Raw genomic sequence first — 18530 nt, 5'->3', positions numbered from 1 at the left:
TGCAACTGCACTGCTTTTCCACACATCGCCGACAGCACGACAAATTACAACATATACAGCTGAAGAAGGCTCCACAGCCGAAATGTCATCTCTTTTCTTGTCCTTTCTGTGCAGAATAAACCTTTACGTGGTCCTTTGAATTACAATATAGCGAAGTAGACAGAGGCAGGGTAGGGAGCTGTACATTGAACTTGGAAGTCTAAAAACATAACTTTCGAGTTCGGTGTTTCTGCAGTCGTGCTACGCTCTTTTAGGTAGTGTTAATACTAATTTGAATATTTTAAAATTAATACTAATTGTAACTTTGCCACTAGCGGTCGGTCCTGGAAGAATCGTACTGTGCAGCAATCGGAAAGTGAGGAGCTCGACATGAGCTGTACTGTCTGACAGATCCCGCATAATAAAGAGCACTTAAGCCCAAACCTCTTATCTTCCTAAATCAACCATACCACAACAGTACATTTGCAAATTTACGGACACGTCCCGGCCTCTGAAAGTTCCGGCCCGAGTGAGCGTCACGTGTCTTCCTCCCGCTGCTGATTGGCTGGCAGCGGGGAGGGAGGCGGGCTGAAACCTGCTTCTGGCCCGGAAGTGGATGGTTGGCATGGTAACGGTGCAACGCCAAATCTTCAAGGCATTTCGAGGTAAGTTTAAATTATATATAAACGACACAAAATCACTTAATATCTATTATTCACGGAAGTGACGATTTCATTGTTTTTCTACCCTTCATACGTGATTATTAAAAGTCCCTACTGTAACGGGACTGTTCTACTATACTGGGACTGTAACTCCTATTGTAACAGACTGTTCTACTGCACTGGGACTGTAGCTCCTATTGTAACAGGACTGTTCTACTGCACTGGGACTGTACTGTAGCTCCTACTGTAACAGGACTGTTCTACTGGACTGGGACTGTAGCCCCTATTTTAACAGACTGTCCTACTGGACTGGGACTGTAGCCCCTATTGTAACAGACTGTTCTACTGGACTGGGACTGTAGCTCCTATTGTAACAGACTGTTCTACTGGACTGGGACTGTAACTCCTATTGTAACAGATTGTTTTACTGGACTGGGACTGTAGCTCCTACTGTAACAGGACTGTTCTACTGGACTGGGACTGTAGCTCCTATTGTAACAGACTGTTCTACTGTACTGGGACTGTAGCTCCTATTGTAACAGGACTGTCCTACTGGACTGGGACTGTAGCTCCTATTGTAACAGACTGTTCTACTGGACTGGGACTGTAGCTCCTATTGTAACAGACTGTTCTACTGGACTGGGACTGTAGCTCCTATTGTAACAGGACTGTCCTACTGGACTGGGACTGTAGCTCCTATTGTAACAGACTGTTCTACTGTACTGGGACTGTAGCTCCTATTATAACAGGACTGTTCTACTGCACTGGGACTGTAGCTCCTATTGTATCAGGACTATTCTACTGCACTGGGACTGTAGTTTCTATTGTAACAGGACTGTTCTAATGTACTGGGACTGTTACCCCTGTTGTAACAAGACTGTTCTACTGGACTGGGACTGTAGCCACCATTGTAACAGAACATATTGTATGGAACTAATATTTATTTTGCTACTTCCCTCTTGCTAACGTACAGACATATGATCATGTGATTTCCTGTAGGGCTACAATCAGGATGGGAAAGAAGTTAGAGAAGGCTCCAAAAGAGAAGATAGACAGAGGGCATTCTGGGACAGAGGACGATTCCTCCAAGAGTACTGGTAAGATATTAGTTAGATGACATAAACAATAAAGGACTTGGTGAAATAAGTGACATTTTTGTTTTGTGCACAACGTTTAAATTATTAAACAGTTGTACTACCAGCTGCATGGCTCATTAGGGAATGGAGATTTCAAGCTTGTTCCCTTACTCTGAGCAAATCTTCCAGGCTAAGACAAGTCTAAAACAAGACTTCTAGATTTCTTGAGTCCATGTCCTCCTACCTCTCTGAATCTGGGCTCGGAGGTGTCTCTGGTGTGAGGTTAAGGGTCTCATCTGTGGCCACTTTATCTCTGTCTCTTTATTTTTCTCTTTTTCTTGCTGCACTGCACTAAGGACTAAATATTCTGGATAAATCTGCAGTACAAAGTATAGGTAAGAGTCTTTTACTACATCTATTACATCTTCCTGTTATAATGGGGCTCCTGTACTCTCGTGTTCCTGTACGATACTCTGTGTGTCTCTGTCTCACACCCCCAGAGGACTACCAGTGCACTGGCAATCTTGAAGCCGATTTCCCAGAGCTCTGTGCTCTTGTGGGCATGAGGGAGATCCCTCCTGTAACCCTGAGACCTCGGACAGGGGTCACGCCAACCACAGACAGAAGTATTCTGGGTAAGGACAGGATCATTTAAAATGAGCACTCCTGACATCATCATCATCATCATCAGAGCTGTAGAATAACTGTACAGACACTCAGTCTAGCTCCTCTGTATCTTCACATTCACACTCCTTCATCATCATCAGAGCTGTAGAGTCACTGTAAAGACACTCAGTCCAGCTCCTCTGTATCTTCACATTCACACTCCTTCATCATCATCAGAGCTGTAGAGTCACTGTAAAGACACTCAGTCCAGCTCCTCTGTATCTTCACATTCACACTCCTTCATCATCATCGGAGCTGTAGAGTAACTGTAAAGACACTCAGTCCAGCTCCTCTGTATCTTCACATGAACACTCCTTCATCATCATCAGAGCTGTAGAGTCACTGTACAGACACTCAGTCCAGCTCCTCTGTATCTTCACATTCACACTCCTTCATCATCATCAGAGCTGGAGAGTCACTGTACAGACACTCAGTCCAGCTCCTCTGTATCTTCACATGAACACTCCTTCATCATCATCAGAGCTGGAGAGTAACTGTGTAGATAGAGGAAGATGGTCCTGTTCTGTCCTGCCCTCATGTTGCCCTGTGTTGTAGATAACAGCCAATCACAGCTGGATGGAGGAGGCCCGCCTCCAGCCGAGCGCTTTTCCTGCTTGAAGCCCCGCCTGCAGGTGGAGCTGGAGGGCGATGACCCCCGGAGCGTCCGAGAGGTCAGGGTCAGGGGTGAGTCGGCCCTGCTCGTGGCTGGGGAGGCGTGTGTGCTCACGCTCGCTCGCTGCCGCACTCTGTAAGCTCTCCCTCTTCTCGCTGCTGCTCAGGGTGGAAGGTGGGCGAGCAGATGGCCAGAGTCTTCAGCAGGAGTCTCCCCAACCTGAGCAACCTGCAGAGCTTACAGTGAGTGTCGAGAGAGAGACAGGGGGGAGAGGAGGAGACAGAGAGACAGGGGGAGGAGAGAGAGAGACAGGGTAGGGGGAGCTAAGAGAGAGAGACAGGGAGAGGGAGAGGGGGAGAGAGACGGGGGGAGAGGAGGAAATAGAGAGAGACAGGGTAGGGGGAGCTGAGAGAGAGAGACAGGGAGAGGGAGAGGGGGAGAGAGACGGGGGGAGAGGAGGAAATAGAGAGAGACAGGGTAGGGGGAGCTGAGAGAGAGAGACAGGGAGAGGGAGAGGGGGAGAGAGACGGGGGGAGAGGAGGAAATAGAGACAGGGTAGGGGGAGCTGAGAGAGAGAGACAGGGAGAGGGAGAGGGGGAGAGAGACGGGGGGAGAGGAGGAAATAGAGAGAGACAGGGTAGGGGGAGCTGAGAGAGAGAGACAGGGAGATGGGTAAGAGAGAGAGGAGGGAGGAGAGGGAGAAAGGAAGAGGGGGAGAGGGAGACGGGGAGAGATTGGGGGGCTGCAGAGATGAGGATGAGGGGAGCTGGCGAGAGGGCAGGTGTGAGGAAGAGGCAGGGAGAGGACAGGAGGTGAGAGAGAATGTGACTGTGCTGTCGGGATTCTGTGTTACAGTCTGTGGAGGGTGGGGCTCACCCAGCGAACTTTGACCTCCCTGCGCAACACGCTGTCTCTCTGCCTCAGCCTTAGGTGAGTCTCAATTTACAGTCAAGCCAAACACTCACACTAGACTCAAATTAAACTTAATTCTCAAGCTTGCCTATATGTCTCTCTCAGGACAGTGCTTTTAGAGGGGACTCCCATTCCCGAGCAGTGCTACCACATCCTGATTGCAGAGGACAGCGTGTGGGTATCATCCCTGACCTTTCACCTTCTCCTGCCTCATTTCCCAGCCAATCAAATCCTCCACCTTATTCCTGAGCCAATCCCAGCCTTCCTCTTCCCTCCCCAGCCTATCACAGCCCCCTGCCTCCACAAGTCCCTCCCTCACCCACCATTGTCACCTCATTCCCACCCTGTTCCCCTGCCAGCCACCATCTCCTGCACCCTGCATCCTTCCTCGGTCAAACAGAGTCCCATATCCTCCTCCAAACAGTTACAGGCCCCTGCAGCCCTCCTCAGCAGATCATGTCCTCTGTCTCCTCCCCAGGCTGGCTCACCTGTCTCTGCGCAATAATCAGATAGACGAAGAAGGGGCCCGTCTGGTTGGCCAAGCCCTGTCCACACCCCGCTCGGCCAATAAGAGCCTGCTGTCCCTCAACCTGGCTTTCAACCGCATTGGAGACACTGGAGCACAGCACATCGCCCAGGTGGTACAACTGTCTATAGAAGTGCACACCTGCACAAATAACTTACATACATACTGTATAAGTAAGGGCAAGCCCATATACAGGTAACAGCACACCAGTACAATAATAACAGCAACCCTTACACAGGTATCTTACACAGGTAACAGCTCGCCTGTACAAGAACAACAACAACCCATACACAGGTATCTTACACAGATGACAGCTCACCTGTACAAGGATAACAGCACGCCCTTACACAGATATTTTACACAGGCAACAGCTCGCCTGTACACAGGTAATGGCACACCTGTACAATAGTAATGGCAGACCCATACGTGGTTGACTTACCTGCACTCGCTGTGCTTCTGGGAAAGGTTTGTGCTGATTCTCTCTGCCCCTCTCAGGGCCTGCGTCTGAACCGCACGCTGCTGTGCCTCTCTCTGGCTCACAACCACATTGGAGACCCGGGAGCCTCCGGCCTGGTGCAGGTGAGCCTCCCCCTCCCTCCGCCCCTCCTCGCTCGCACCCGCCTCCCGCCTGCGCAGCTCTCACTCTCCTCCCCCTCCAGGTGCTGGGCCCCTTCGCCCTGACCCACGAGGAGACGGTGGAGCGGCGCCGGCTGATGTCTGCCCAGGAGGCCAACCAGTCGGTGAGGGAGAGGGGCGGCGGGACCGGGCAGGGCCAGGGGGATTCGGGTAGCTGGGAGGGGAGGTGTCAGGGGGGATTCGGGTAGGTGGGAGGGGAGGGCCAGGGGGATTCGCGTAGCTGGGAGGGGAGGCGTCAGGGGGGATTAGCGTAGCTGGGAGGGGAGGGGAGGGCCAGGGGGATTCGCGTAGCCGGGAGGGGAGGCGTCAGGGGGGATTCGCGTAGCTGAGAGGGGAGGCGTCAGGGGGGATTCGCGTAGCTGAGAGGGGAGGGCCAGGGGGATTCGCGTAGCTGGGGGGGGAGGCGTCAGGGGGGATTCGCGTAGCTGGGAGGGGAGGGCCAGGGGGATTCGCGTAGCTGGGAGGGGAGGCGTCAGGGGGGATTCGCGTAGCTGGGAGGGGAGGCGTCAGGGGGGATTCGGGTAGCTGGGAGGGGAGGGGAGGGCCAGGGGGATTCGCGTAGCTGGGAGGGGAGAGCCAGGGGGATTCGCGTAGCTGGGAGGGGAGTGTTCAGGGGGGATTCGCGTAGCTGGGAGGGGAGGCGTCAGGGGGGATTCGCGTAGCTGAGAGGGGAGGCGTCAGGGGGGATTCGCGTAGCTGAGAGGGGAGGGCCAGGGGGATTCGCGTAGCTGGGAGGGGAGGCGTCAGGGGGGATTCGCGTACCTGGGAGGGGAGGGCCAGGGGGATTCGCGTAGCTGGGAGGGGAGGCGTCAGGGGGGATTCGCGTAGCTGGGAGGGGAGGCGTCAGGGGGGATTCGGGTAGCTGGGAGGGGAGAGCCAGGGGGATTCGCGTAGCCGGGAGGGGAGGCGTCAGGGGGGATTCGGGTAGCTGGGAGGGGAGGCGTCAGGGGGGATTCGCGTAGCCGGGAGGGGAGGTGTCAGGGGGGATTCGCGTAGCTGGGAGGGGAGGCGTCAGGGGGGATTCGCGTAGCTGGGAGGGGAGGGGTCAGGGGGGATTCGCGTAGCTGGGAGGGGAGGCGTCAGGGGGGATTCGCGTAGCCGGGAGGGGAGGTGTCAGGGGGGATTCGCGTAGCTGGGAGGGGAGGCGTCAGGGGGGATTCACGTAGCTGGGAGGGGAGTGGTCAGGGGGGATTCGCGTAGCCGGGAGGGGAGGGGTCAGGGGGGATTCGCGTAGCTGGGAGGGGAGGGGTCAGGGGGGATTCGCGTAGCTGGGAGGGGAGGGCCAGGGGGATTCGCGTAGCTGGGAGGGGAGGCGTTAGGGGGGATTCGCGTAGCTGGGGGGGGGGGGGGGGTCATGACCTATGATCTATGACCTATCACCCTCTCTCCTCCCCAGGCCTCTCTCTCAATCTCTCGTCACCTCCTCTGTATTCTCTCTCTCTCTCTACTCTCTGCCCCAACCCCCTCAGCCCCGCCGTGCAGACTCCAAGGCAGACCGCCCACTCAGCTATCCCAGCAGCACCTCGCTGGAGCGCGGCGTCAAGACCAGCAAGAGCGCCTCCAAGAGGAAGGATAAGGTACTGCAGTGGACTCACAAGCACGCGCTCCTGCGCCGACTCACACTAACACACAATAACACGCACCACCATTCCTTCCTTCAGGACCCTCCCAAAAAGGAGGACAAACCCAGCGCCCTGGCCAATCAGACCGCTGGGGGTGTGGCCACTGGGGGGCAGGGCGGGGCTACCGGGAAGAAGGAGGACACTAAAGTTGCCAAAAAAGGTAATTTCCACAAACCCAATGTAGGTCAAGTTAGTCATCCCAGTACCCAAGTGATGATCAGAAAGCTGTGTCTCCGACTGGCTCTACCCACACAGCCTGTGCTGTGGACTGAGAGTTCAGCAGCGCTTGTATTTCCTGCGAAGAGTGTTTGGGGTTCGACAGGAAGTAATGCTACTCTTTTACCGTGCTGTAATCGAGAGCATTATCAGATATGGTATTTCAGCGTGGTTTGGTAATCTATCAGTTCATTTAAAATCGCAAATTACCCGCCTCAGCCAGACAGCTTTGAAGGTCATGGGAGTGAAAAATCACCCCTCCCTGCAGACAATCTTTGAAAAATCCATAATCAAACAGGCAGGAAAAATGATATCAGATCCTCCCCAGAGCCTCGACTCTGAGTATCAACTTCTTCCTTCTGGCAAACGCTTTAGGGCTCCCAGAGGTGAGTCAAACAGATACAAACAGCCCTGTGCTCCGCTGTCCATTAGAGCTGTCAGTGCAAATGTCAGGGATGAACACAGTTTGACTCTTACAACCCACTCGAGTGCGAGATGTCTTGTGATGTGCTATAAATGTGACATGTTGTTCTGTGTTACACTGTACATGTGCCATAGAGTGATGTGCGATGTTTTTCTCCTTTTTTGTAATAGAATAATGTGCAATGTTTTTCTTTTTTTTGTTTGCATTCTATTTGAATGTACAGGAGCATTGTGTTTTCATTAAATAAAATTCCCTCATGGGACAATAAAAATGTTATCTTATCCCTTCCTCTGCCTCTCTTCCCCCCTTTCTCCCTCTCTGTCCTCCAGGATCTGACACCAAGGTGCCTCGGGGCCGAGGGGCAAAGTCAGGGGGCAAGGAGAAGCGCCCCCCAGTGCCGGAGCAAGAGGTAAGAACTGTAGGGTGACAGTGTGACCGAGACTGGACCAGTGATCTCTGGACTGTAGGGTTACAGTGTGACCCAGACTGGACCAGTGATCTCTGGACTGTAGGGTTACAGTGTGACCCAGACTGGACCAGCGATCTCTGGACTGTAGGGTTACAGTGTGACCCAGACTGGACCAGTGATCTCTGGACTGTAGGGTTACAGTGTGACCCAGACTGGACCAGTGATCTCTGGACTGTAGGGTTACAGTGTGACCCAGACTGGACCAGCGATCTCTGGACTGTAGGGTTACAGTGTGACCCAGACTGGACCAGTGATCTCTGGACTGTAGGGTTACAGTGTGTCCCAGACTGGACTAGTGATCCCTGGACTGTAGGGTTACAGTGTGACCCGGCCCAGACTGGACCAGTGATCTCTGGACTGTAGGGTTACAGTGTGACCCGGCCCAGACTGGACCAGTGATCTCTGGACTGTAGGGTTACAGTGTGACCCAGACTGGACCAGCGATCTCTGGACTGTAGGGTTACAGTGTGACCCAGACTGGACCAGTGATCTCTGGACTGTAGGGTTACAGTGTGACCCGGCCCAGACTGGACCAGTGATCTCTGGACTGTGGGGTTACAGTGTGACCCAGACTGGACCAGTGATCTCCGGACTGTAGGGTTACAGTGTGACCCGGCCCAGACTGGACCAGTGATCTCTGGACTGTAGGGTTACAGTGTGACCCAGACTGGACCAGCGATCTCTGGACTGTAGGGTTACAGTGTGACCCAGACTGGACCAGTGATCTCTGGACTGTAGGCTTACAGTGTGACCCAGACTGGACCAGCGATCTCTGGACTGTAGGGTTACAGTGTGACCCAGACTGGACCAGTGATCTCTGGACTGTAGGGTGACAGTGTGACCCAGACTGGACCAGTGATCTCTGGACTGTAGGGTTACAGTGTGACCCAGCCCAGACTGGACCAGTGATCTCTGGACTGTAGGGTGACAGTGTGACCCAGCCCAGACTGGACCAGTGATCTCCGGACTGTAGGGTGACAGTGTGACCCAGCCCAGACCGGACCAGTGATCTCTGGACTGTAGGGTTACAGTGTGACCCAGACTGGACCGGCGATCTCTGGACTGTAGGGTTACAGTGTGACCCAGACTGGACCAGTGATCTCTGGACTGTAGGGTTACAGTGTGACCCAGCCCAGACTGGACCAGTGATCTCCGGACTGTAGAGTTACAGTGTGACCCAGACTGGACCAGCGATCTCTGGACTGTAGGGTTACAGTGTGAGCCAGACTGGACCAGTGATCTCTGGACTGTAGGGTTACAGTGTGACCTGGCCCAGACTGGACCAGTGATCTCTGGACTGTAGGGTTACACTGTGACCCAGACTGGACCAGTGATCTCTGGACTGTAGGGTTACAGTGTGACCCAGACTGGACCAGTGATCTCTGGACTGTAGGGTTACAGTGTGACCCAGACTGGACCAGTGATCTCTGGACTGTAGGGTTACAGTGTGACCTGGCCCAGACTGGACCAGTGATCTCTGGACTGTAGGGTTACAGTGTGACCTGACCCAGACTGGACCGGTGATCTCTGGACTGTAGGGTTACAGTGTGACCCAGACTGGACCAGTGATCTCTGGACTGTAGGGTTACAGTGTGACCTGACCCAGACTGGACCGGTGATCTCTGGACTGTAGGTCTGCACTGATATGTAGGGTCTTTTCTCACTGTGTCAGTTTACAGATCGGTGAATGTATCCACACTAAATACCTGGCACTGGCTACTAAGTACTTTCCAGACTGACATACACTCTTCATGTATCCCCTGCAGGACAAGTCCGGCTCTGCTCAGAACAAGGTAGAGGACATTATTCTGTCTTTCTGATGCTTGGTGCATGGTTTTTCAGAGGAAGCTCTTGTGAGTTCAGGCTCGTATTGAAAGATAGGGAGACAGTGGAATGGTCCTGACCTAAATTTGAATAGCGCTCTTCCAAATATTCCAAATACTCTCCATTCATCCTCGTTTTTAACCCTTCTCCCTCTGTCTTACCACCCACCTCTGTCTCTCAGGTGGTGGAGACTCAGGAGGCTGTCTGCCCCCTGCTGGACACAGTGGAGCATCGCGAGGGCTGTGTCTTCATCCCTGGAAACCACACCCTCACCTCCCTCACCCTGTCAGGTGAGAGATGTGGTCGAGGGCAGTATGTCTGTATGGGAGGAGAAGGGGGCTTCTTAATACTGAAACGGGTCTAAGGGATGGGTGCTGCAATCCAACATTCACTCATTACTTTTTTCAAGCAGCAGCAAACTGCAGTGTACACTAACTACCTCTTCTCCTGATTCTTTCTGTCCATTTCTCCCTGGACCCCTCATTCCCTGTCCTCCTTCTCCCAAGGGAATCGGCTGACGGAGTCGTGTCTGCCGGCGTTCCTCTCTGCTCTGGCCAGTCAGGGAGAAGCAGGGAGCACAGGGGGAACTGGTCTGCTCCGGCTGTCTCTCGCGGTCAGTCTGTCTGTCTCTGTGTCTGCATGTTCATCTGATGTGAGACAGTCTGTGGCAGTCTGTCTGTCTCTGTGTCTGCGTGTTCAGTCTGTGTGTCTGTGCCCTGAGCCCACAGTCCCAGGCCTCTGTGTCTCGTCTGTGTCTGCGTGCGGATCTGACCTGCCATCTGTCTGTTCACAAAACCAGAGCAAAAGCTGAACACTTTGACTTCAATGTCTCAGAAAAATATCTATCTCCCTGTCTATGAACTGTTTTTCTTCATTTTACAGAGAAACCACTTCTCCCCAGACTGCGAGCCCTTCCTGAAGATACAGGAAGTGATGTCGATCAGAGATCCACTCAACAAGAGCGTCCCCCGGCTGCCAGAGGACGAGCAAGACCAGCCAGTGTAGCGTTTCCGGAGGGACACATTTACAGGGTGTGCAGCCCTGCCTCCTCTAACTTCACAAAGTCACGGTGTTCCCATAATAAGTGTAATAACTTCTCAGCTTGTGAGAGGCAGTACTATTTTTTATTTCTACAGAGAAGCTATTTAGAATAAGCTGTTTTCACAATAAAAACTGTTTTATTGACTCTTTACTTGGTAAACTCAGATACAGGCTTACACTTTGTGATATTTTGCGCTGTGAAATGTGATGGAAGAAGCTGCAGGAATAGAAGGTTTAAAAGGTGCTGCCCAACAGGAATCATTGTAATTAAACTATATGATTGAAGACAGTACGGTGTGTTGGGCCTGCAGTCTGTAAATCAGAATAATAATAAAAACAGTAGAATGACACAGTCACAACGAAGTATACAGCAGGAAAGCAGATTTGGACACAGATACAAAACCACTGAAATAAAAGCCCTTCTAAGAAAGAAGTATACAACTGGCTCACTACTCAGGGCAGACACACGCAACTGTTCACATCACCCCTGTCCTAGGGGTCCTGCACAGGCTTCCAGTTGGTTTTACATCTTTTCGGGTTCATGGCCATGCGCAGAACAGCACCGCAGTATCTATCTCTCAACCCCCCCTCCCCAGGCCTGACTGTGCTGATTGGGGGTGTCCTGTGTGCCCCCGGTTCTGTAACACCTCTTCACATGCAATCAGGGATCCGGCCTGGAAACGTGCTTTTTGGAAATCCGGTTCGGGGCTTATCTTCCGGATCGGATCGGGCTTCTAGTTTCGCCATTTTCTAGTGCACTGTGGTTTTACAGATTGGAGATGACGGGTTCCGAGGGCGCTGTATGAAACCAGGCTGGCCGCCCTCCTCCCCGCTCGGCCTGAAGATCGAGCTCGAAAAAACAAACGCCTCGGCGCAAACTCGCTTGTTAGGGGGCGGGGGGGGGTATTTCCTCTGCGTTTCCGTTGGCCAGAGCGCCCGTCAGTCAAGCCGCATGGTCGGCTCGTCTCGGATGGCGATTGGCCGAGGGAAGGGGTGGGCGGGGCGTCGCGTGTTTGTTGATTGCGAGAGAGAGCGAGGACACGGGCATAGGGAAGTGAGTGGAGCAGGAAGGACGGTGGGGACGGTACGAGATAACAAAGCCCTGAACAACAACAACCACCACAGCCAGAAGTCGGGGAGAATAACGGGGTGTTTTAATGCCTGCGCCTGGCCCGGCCCTGCAAAGCGCAGCCGTGCGGGTCGCTGGCGCTCCGCGGCCCCTGTCCGGACTCCTGCAGACTCGCCGCGCCGTGCCCACCACGCCCCCCCAGCGGCGCTGGCGCGGGGGTGTCCTGGCTGCAGCCCGGAGCATGGCCTGTGCCCCCGCTCGGCGGCGCGGGTCCCGGAGCGGCCACAGAGAGCGCGGGTGAGCCGACAGCCCTGCCCTGCCCTGCAGACCGCTGTCCTTATTGTTATTACTGTTGCCATTACTGCACGGCCAGCTGCTCGCTGTGTGCACACGGACAGGCTGGGGACACGCTGTAGAGCAGAAGGGAGAGATCCGCCACTTCCACCACGCGTGCGGGGCGTCTCTCCTTTCTGCCCACAGCGGTAGCCCACGCGTGAACGGCGCCGCTTGTGCTGGTCGCGGCGGCGCGCAGGCTCGGTTTCGTGCACGTTTTTGCACTGATTCCTATTAAGCGCAACAAGCAGCTTGTTAGACTGCAACACGTGTCGGCGGTGCCTGCCCCCGAGCTGTGATTAATCGGTTCGTGTTTGTTCGTGTTGGTCCAGTTTGTAGGCTGCAATGGAAGACTGACCCTCCTGGCCAATCACCTTACAGCTGGTCCCAGCATTTCCACCAATCCCCACCCGGCCTCCGCCTTCCTCTGCTTCTCCAATCAGGGGCCACGTGTTCTCTGGAGGACCAATGAACTCGTGTCGTGCCTCCTTAGACCCGCCCACTCCGGCACGCCCTGGGCCCTGCCAGTCCGTCATGACCGGCGCCTCCTGCCAGCCGGTGGCCAAGGAGCCTCTGTCTCGCTCTCCCATCCCCAGCACCGCCTTCTCCTGCCAGGCCCTGTTTGGGAACAGGCTCCCCTCCTCTGATGCAGTCTCCAGCCTTTCTGTGTCCTCCTCCTCTCTCCCTGCCTTTCTGTCCTCCCCTCCCTCTGTCTCTCCTCCTCCTCTCTCCCCTGCCTCTGTCTCTCCTCCTCTCTCCTCTCCCCCTGTCTCTCCTCCTCTCTCCCCTCCCTCTGTCTCTCCTCCTCCTCCCTCTGTCTCTCCTCCTCTCTCCTCTCCCTCTCTCTCCTCTCCCTCTGTCTCTCCTCCTCCTCTCTCCCCTCCCTCTGTCTCTCCTCCCCCTCTCTCCTCCTCTCTCTACTCTCCCTCTGTTTCTCCTCCTCTCTCCCCTCCCTCTGTCTCTCCTCCTGTCTCCTCTCCCTTTGTTTCTCCTCTCTCCTCTCCCTCTGTCCCTCCTCCTCCCGTCTCCTCTCCCCCCCGTCTCCCCTCCTCCTTTGCCCTTTCGGTGCCCCCCTCCCTCTCCTCGGAGGGCGGCGTGCCCATCATCGAGTGGCAGCACCTGGACAAGCGGCGCTTCTACGCGCTGGGCGTGGCCATGGCGCTGCTGGTGCGGGCGGCGGTGTACCCGCTGGCGCTGATCCGCACGCGGCTGCAGGTGCAGCGCGGCTCCGCCCTGTACGCGGGCACGGCGGACGCCTTCGTGAAGATCGTGCGGCGGGAGGGCCCCGGCGGCCTGTACCGCGGCTTCCTGCCCAACTCGCTGACGCTGCTGGCGGGGCAGGGCTACGTCACGGCCTACGAGCTGACGCGCCAGCTGGCGGGCCGCCACACGGGCAGCAACGCGCTCAAGTCGCTGCTGGCGGGCGCGGCCGCCTCGCTGGTCTCGCAGACGCTGACCGTGCCCATCGACGTCGTCTCCCAGCACCTGATGATGCAGGGCCAGGGGCCGGCAGCAGGGGGCGCCGGTGGGCGCTTCACCGTACGGGCGCCGGCCGGCCCGGGGGCGCCCCGCTTCGGGCTGGGGCAGACGCGGGACATCGTGGGGCAGGTCCTGCGCGCCGACGGGGTGCGCGGCTTCTACCGCGGCTACCTGGCCTCTCTGCTCACCTACATCCCCAACAGCGCCATCTGGTGGCCCTTCTATCACTTCTACACTGGTGAGTGAGGGCGCCGGGGGGGGGGGGCGGGTGGGGCGCTATATCCTGTAGGGGGGGGCTCACCCCGACCTCTCGCCCCTCAGAGCGCCTGTCCAGGCTGGCCCCCTCCCAGGTGCCCCTCCTGGCGCTGCAGGCTGTGTCTGGACCCCTGGCCGCCATCACCGCCGCCACCCTCACCAACCCCATGGACGTGGTGCGGGCCCGGCTGCAGGTACGAGAGCACACGACCACCTCTGTGTCCAGTCAGTGTGTCTGTATGAACCCCTCTCTCTCAGTGCAGTGTTAATGTACTGGAGTGTCCAGTCAGTCAGTGTGTCTGTATGAACCCCTCTCTCTCAGTGCAGTGTTAATGTACTGGAGTGTCCAGTCAGTGTGTCTGTATGAACCCCTCTCTCTCAGTGCAGTGTTAATGTACTGGAGTGTCCAGTCAGTGTGTCTGTATGAACCCCTCTCTCTCAGTGCAGTGTTAATGTACTGGAGTGTCCAGTCAGTCAGTGTGTCTGTATGAACCCCTCTCTCTCAGTGCAGTGTTAATGTACTGGAGTGTCCAGTCAGTCAGTGTGTCTGTTTGAACCCCTCTCTCTCAGGGCAGTGTTAATGTACTGGAGTGTCCAGTCAGTGTGTCTGTATGAACCCCTCTCTCTCAGTGCAGTGTTAATGTACTGGAGTGTCCAGTCAGTCAGTGTGTCTGTATGAACCCCTCTCTCTCAGTGCAGTGTTAATGTACTGGAGTGTCCAGTCAGTCAGTGTGTCTGTATGAACCCCTCTCTCTCAGTGCAGTGTTAATGTACTGCAGTGTCCAGTCAGTCAGTGTGTCTGTATGAACCCCTCTCTCTCAGTGCAGTGTTAATGTACTGGAGTGTCCAGTCAGTCAGTGTGTCTGTATTGACCCCTCTCTCTCAGGTGGAGGGTGGACGCTCTGTGCTGCGGACTCTGGGACAGCTGGTGCGAGAGGAGGGCCCGAGGGGGCTTGTCAAGGGGCTGTCTGCCCGCCTGCTCTCTGTCGCCCCCTCCTCACTGGCCGTGGTGCTGGGGTACGAGACCCTGAAGAGACTGAGCCTCAGGAAGGATCTGAGGGAGAGCGTGAGCGAGACAGAGGGATAGAGCAGGATAGCGAGGGAGACCGCGGGATGCCGAGAGTGGAAGTGGGGATAGAGGGGGAGTGGGGTGGAGGGAGACAGAGGGAGACAGTTGGATGTAGGGGGGAGAGAGTGGGTTAGAGAGATGAAGAGGGGTGGAGGATGGGTGAAAGAGACTTTTTTTTTTGTCTTCGATATTAAAATTTCAAATCACTGGCACAAGAAAGAACACAAAGGGAAAACCACAGAGGAGCCCCCCGTCTCCACGCACATGCCACTGTCTGCTGCTTCCGATCCGGGACAGAATTCCCACCGGGAGTCGGGGGGCCTTCCGGGAAAGCCTCTGGTTTGTTCCTGTGCCGTACTCTAATGAAACTGGCACCGACCGCGCTGAAATCCTGTAAAGAAATGATCCGAGATCGATTTCAGAGTAACCGTTAACTGTTGTTAAATCACGTGAACGAGCAGCCTGAACTCCTGCCCGGGCAAGGGCTCGGTGAGAGAGAGTGAGAGTGAGCGCCTCGGCCCGGCCCCGCGGTCACCCCTCCCTCCCCCCGGCCACAAGGGGGCGCCGCCGAGCTGAACTACCTGCCCTCCCATCACAAGGCCCTGGGCGCGAGCTCAGCGCTCTGCGGACACTGCGATGATGGCTCTGAGCCGGACGCCCCAGGGAGCCCCTCCACGCTGCCGACCCCCCCCAGGCAGGTGGGCAGCTGGACAGGAGCAGGACTGTCCCCTGAGGCTCGGTGTCGGACCAGCGGGACAGTGCGACCGCTCGCCCATTTGTCTCGTGTGTTTGTTACGATGGGGTATTGTTTTTCTACAATATAAAATGTCTATTTTAAAAAAAGCGGGTTGGGTTGAATTGCAGCAGCATGGCGAGGGGATGCCAACAGGTCTAGGGATCGCAGGGTCAGCATTGCTGGGGCCCGGGGTTCGATTCCTGTCCTGGGGGTGCCGTCTGGCTGGAGTCTGTATGGTCCCCCTGTGTTTGCATGGATTTCCTGCAGCTGCTCAGGTGTCCTGTGGAAGGCTGTAGACATATGGGCAGCTGAGTTGTTCTGAAACAAGGTGTGTGTGCATGTCTGACCTGCTGTGGACTGGGATCCTGTCCAGCGTGTGTCCAGGACAGACTTTGTCTCCCCTGCAACACCTCACTGGGAGGAGGGGATTAGGAACTGGATGACTGCATCAACCTCCTCCTGAAGGTTACATGACCCCTACAAATTATTTTAATACTCAGACTCAACTGATTGTTACAGTAATTCACAGGTGGATTAATCAGCAGGAACTCAGCTCTTATATTCCATTTTTATTCACGTATATATTAGGTGGCATTTCACAGAATTATCCCACGTCACACACAGGTTCAGGGATCCAGGACACAGCCTGCCGTTTCCATGGAAACAAGTCAGTCCTTGCCCACCCCCCCCCTCCCACTGAGGTCAGCGCACCCCAGGGTTCAAATATAAATACAGAGGCAACCAGACACAACAAGAGAGAGGAAGGGAAGGGCATTTTTCCGGAACAAACCCATCTGTTCTCCAGTTCTCTTGCTGTTCTCTACCACAGGCTGGTATCCCTCACACACACACACACAGTTGGACGTGTCTCAGTGGCGCCCCCTTTCAGGCTGCTGTTGGTATTGCATCAGTGGTCCACAGCATTCAGGATGGCAGAGTACAGAACTGCCTGGTCCCTCACTGAGCGCTCACCTAAGAGGGGAGGGAAGAAGAGAGAATGGTTTAATGAATTCATGATTTAACTGCAGTTAGTGCTCTGCTGGGGTCTGGAAAAAAGAAAGGAAAAGACCTCGATGGCGCCAGGCCCCGCCCACTGTCAGCCACACCCACGTCGCCATGGCCACCGTCAGGACGGACAGCAGAGGGAGGCTGTACTCGTACCGCGGGTTCAGGAAGCTCTGGGGGAGAGAGAGAGAGAGAGTCTCGCGGGTGCGTTCAGCCAGCTGTGCCGGCGAGTCGGCGGCCGGACCCGGCGGCTCTCACCAGCCCGCTGGCCAGCAGGTGCGCGGCGACCACGCCCAGCCCCGCCCCGGGCCGGCGCCGCTCCCAGGCCTCGGCCAGCACCACGGCCCAGCAGGCGTGCAGGAGGGGCGCGCACAGGGCCTGCAGCGCTGGGGAGACAAGGCAGTCAGGCCCCGCCCTGCCCGGTTCACCGGACCCCGCCCACCCCACCCGGCTCCACCCCCGCTCGAACTAGACCCCGCCCGCCCTGCCCAGCTCCACTCCCGCTCGAACTAGACCCCGCCCACCCCTACCAGACCCCGCCCACTCTGCCCAGGCCCACCAGGCCCCACTTACCCTGCCCACCCCACCTGGCTCTGCCCCCGCCCAGCCCACTCGTACCCGACACCATGAAGAAGTGCGCCGAGTCTCCATGGATTCCCGGCACGCCCGGCCCCAGGCTGGCCGCCAGCACACCGGCCAGGGAGAAGGCGCCGCTGGCCATCCCGAAGGACAGGCCGCACACTGCGGGGGGCAGGGAGAGGGACAGGTGAGGCCACTCCACCCCCAGGCCCCCAGAGAGCCCCGGGGAGACACAGGGAAGGCACCCCTACCGTACGCCGTCTGCTGCGGAGAGAGGGGGCGCTGGTCCCCCCGTCGGGAGGCAGCCAGGCCCTCCCCCGCCTTCCTGAGGGGGACAAGGAGACGAGCCGGAGTGAGAGGGGGACTCCCAGCCTGACAGACAGACGGACAGCCAGCCAGCCTTCCCACTCACTTGAGCAGCACGTAGCAGGTCAGGCGGGAGAGCTCCTGCAGCAGCACGGACAGCGCCGCCCCTGTGGCAAGGAGGAGGTACTGCAGCTTGGGGTCGCCCTGGTCAGTCAGCTGCACTGCGGTGAACCACAGCGCCGAGGACAGGAGCACAGAGAGGAGCCAAAAAAACATACTGTGGGGGGAAGAGACAGGAGGAAGCAGGGAGAGGAGAGAGAGAGAGAGACAGACAGGAGGGAGAGGAGACAGAGACCAGAGGGAGAGGAGACAGAGGAGCCACAGACAGACAGGAGAGAGAGAGAGATAAGACAGGAGAAATAGGGATCAGCAGATCAGAAATGTCGCGAATGAAACGGCAGGACTCGCCAGCCGACTCACCCCGCGACCAGCGCGATGACCCGCAGCGGATCGGCGCCCACCGTGAACACGAACAGGGCGAAACTCGGCCCGAAGGCGGTGAAGACGCAGCCGAGAAACACGGCAGCCCCCATCCCTCCGAGCGTCTTCCTCAGGACAAAACGGCTTCCTGGAGCGTTACGGTTTTATTTATTTTTTTAAATGGAGTTTTTCCCCCCCCAGACACTTCCTCAGCCATTTTAAATAACCCTCCAGAAAACCACATGACTTCGCTCGTCCAGCCCTTGTATCCGGAAGAGCCAGGGCCACGCCCCTTGGGCGATCCCGGCCAATCGCGCTGCTCCATCCGGCGTGAGTGCTGGGAATTCATGGCCCAGTAGAAAGACGAGAGGAGGCGGGATATAGAACCTTAGCATCCGCTTCCTGGTGTCATCCAAGGTCCTCATGGGAGCTGTAGTTTTTCAAGTTAATTTAGGTTACCCGTCAGTGCAACTCGGTAGGATTTGTAGAGGTTCAGAAAAGGTGCACTCAGTTCTCAATACTGACTCTGTGCAATAAAACAGCTACACTGAAA

The 18530-nt window shown here is 56.2% G+C and overlaps 3 protein-coding genes across 7 annotated transcripts; 2 read left to right on the top strand and 1 right to left on the bottom strand.

Annotated features, from left to right (window-relative positions):
- The first annotated feature begins 91 nt into the window (after nucleotides 1-91).
- lrrc71 (leucine rich repeat containing 71) lies at nucleotides 92-10956 on the top strand. The gene is made up of 18 exons (XM_088621434.1): nucleotides 92-644; nucleotides 1641-1738; nucleotides 2074-2112; nucleotides 2218-2352; nucleotides 2939-3067; nucleotides 3163-3238; nucleotides 3852-3926; nucleotides 4014-4082; nucleotides 4387-4546; nucleotides 4930-5013; nucleotides 5094-5174; nucleotides 6540-6647; nucleotides 6732-6852; nucleotides 7662-7741; nucleotides 9568-9594; nucleotides 9807-9915; nucleotides 10132-10238; nucleotides 10508-10956. Exons 2-18 carry the CDS (start codon nucleotides 1654-1656, stop codon nucleotides 10628-10630), a joined length of 1608 nt encoding a protein of 535 aa, XP_088477560.1. The 5' UTR covers nucleotides 92-644; nucleotides 1641-1653; the 3' UTR covers nucleotides 10631-10956.
- A 715-nt stretch (nucleotides 10957-11671) lies between these two features.
- On the top strand, nucleotides 11672-18530 carry LOC148640091 (solute carrier family 25 member 44-like). Its single transcript, XM_088621159.1, has 4 exons — nucleotides 11672-12032; nucleotides 12401-13785; nucleotides 13869-13996; nucleotides 14689-18530. Exons 2-4 carry the CDS (start codon nucleotides 12537-12539, stop codon nucleotides 14887-14889), a joined length of 1578 nt encoding a protein of 525 aa, XP_088477285.1. The 5' UTR covers nucleotides 11672-12032; nucleotides 12401-12536; the 3' UTR covers nucleotides 14890-18530.
- Nucleotides 16162-18430, bottom strand: LOC148640092 (gamma-secretase subunit APH-1A-like). Of its 5 annotated transcripts, none has more exons than XM_088621164.1 (7): nucleotides 18019-18430; nucleotides 17604-17774; nucleotides 17443-17516; nucleotides 17231-17353; nucleotides 16871-16998; nucleotides 16677-16785; nucleotides 16162-16579 (listed from the first exon to the last, which is right to left on the bottom strand). In XM_088621164.1, exons 2-7 carry the CDS (start codon nucleotides 17771-17773, stop codon nucleotides 16515-16517), a joined length of 669 nt encoding a protein of 222 aa, XP_088477290.1. In that variant the 5' UTR covers nucleotide 17774; nucleotides 18019-18430; the 3' UTR covers nucleotides 16162-16514. The 5 variants fall into 5 exon arrangements, with proteins under 5 accessions (XP_088477290.1, XP_088477286.1, XP_088477291.1 ...); XM_088621160.1 differs by having other exon boundaries at nucleotides 17978-18107; XM_088621165.1 differs by lacking the exon at nucleotides 16677-16785 and having other exon boundaries at nucleotides 17978-18107.

Source organism: Lepisosteus platostomus, chromosome 26 (assembly GCF_059453375.1).
Source record: "Lepisosteus platostomus isolate fLepPlt1 chromosome 26, fLepPlt1.hap1, whole genome shotgun sequence".
Lineage (NCBI taxonomy): Eukaryota > Metazoa > Chordata > Actinopteri > Semionotiformes > Lepisosteidae > Lepisosteus > Lepisosteus platostomus.
This window is presented reverse-complemented; position numbering and strand designations above follow the sequence as displayed.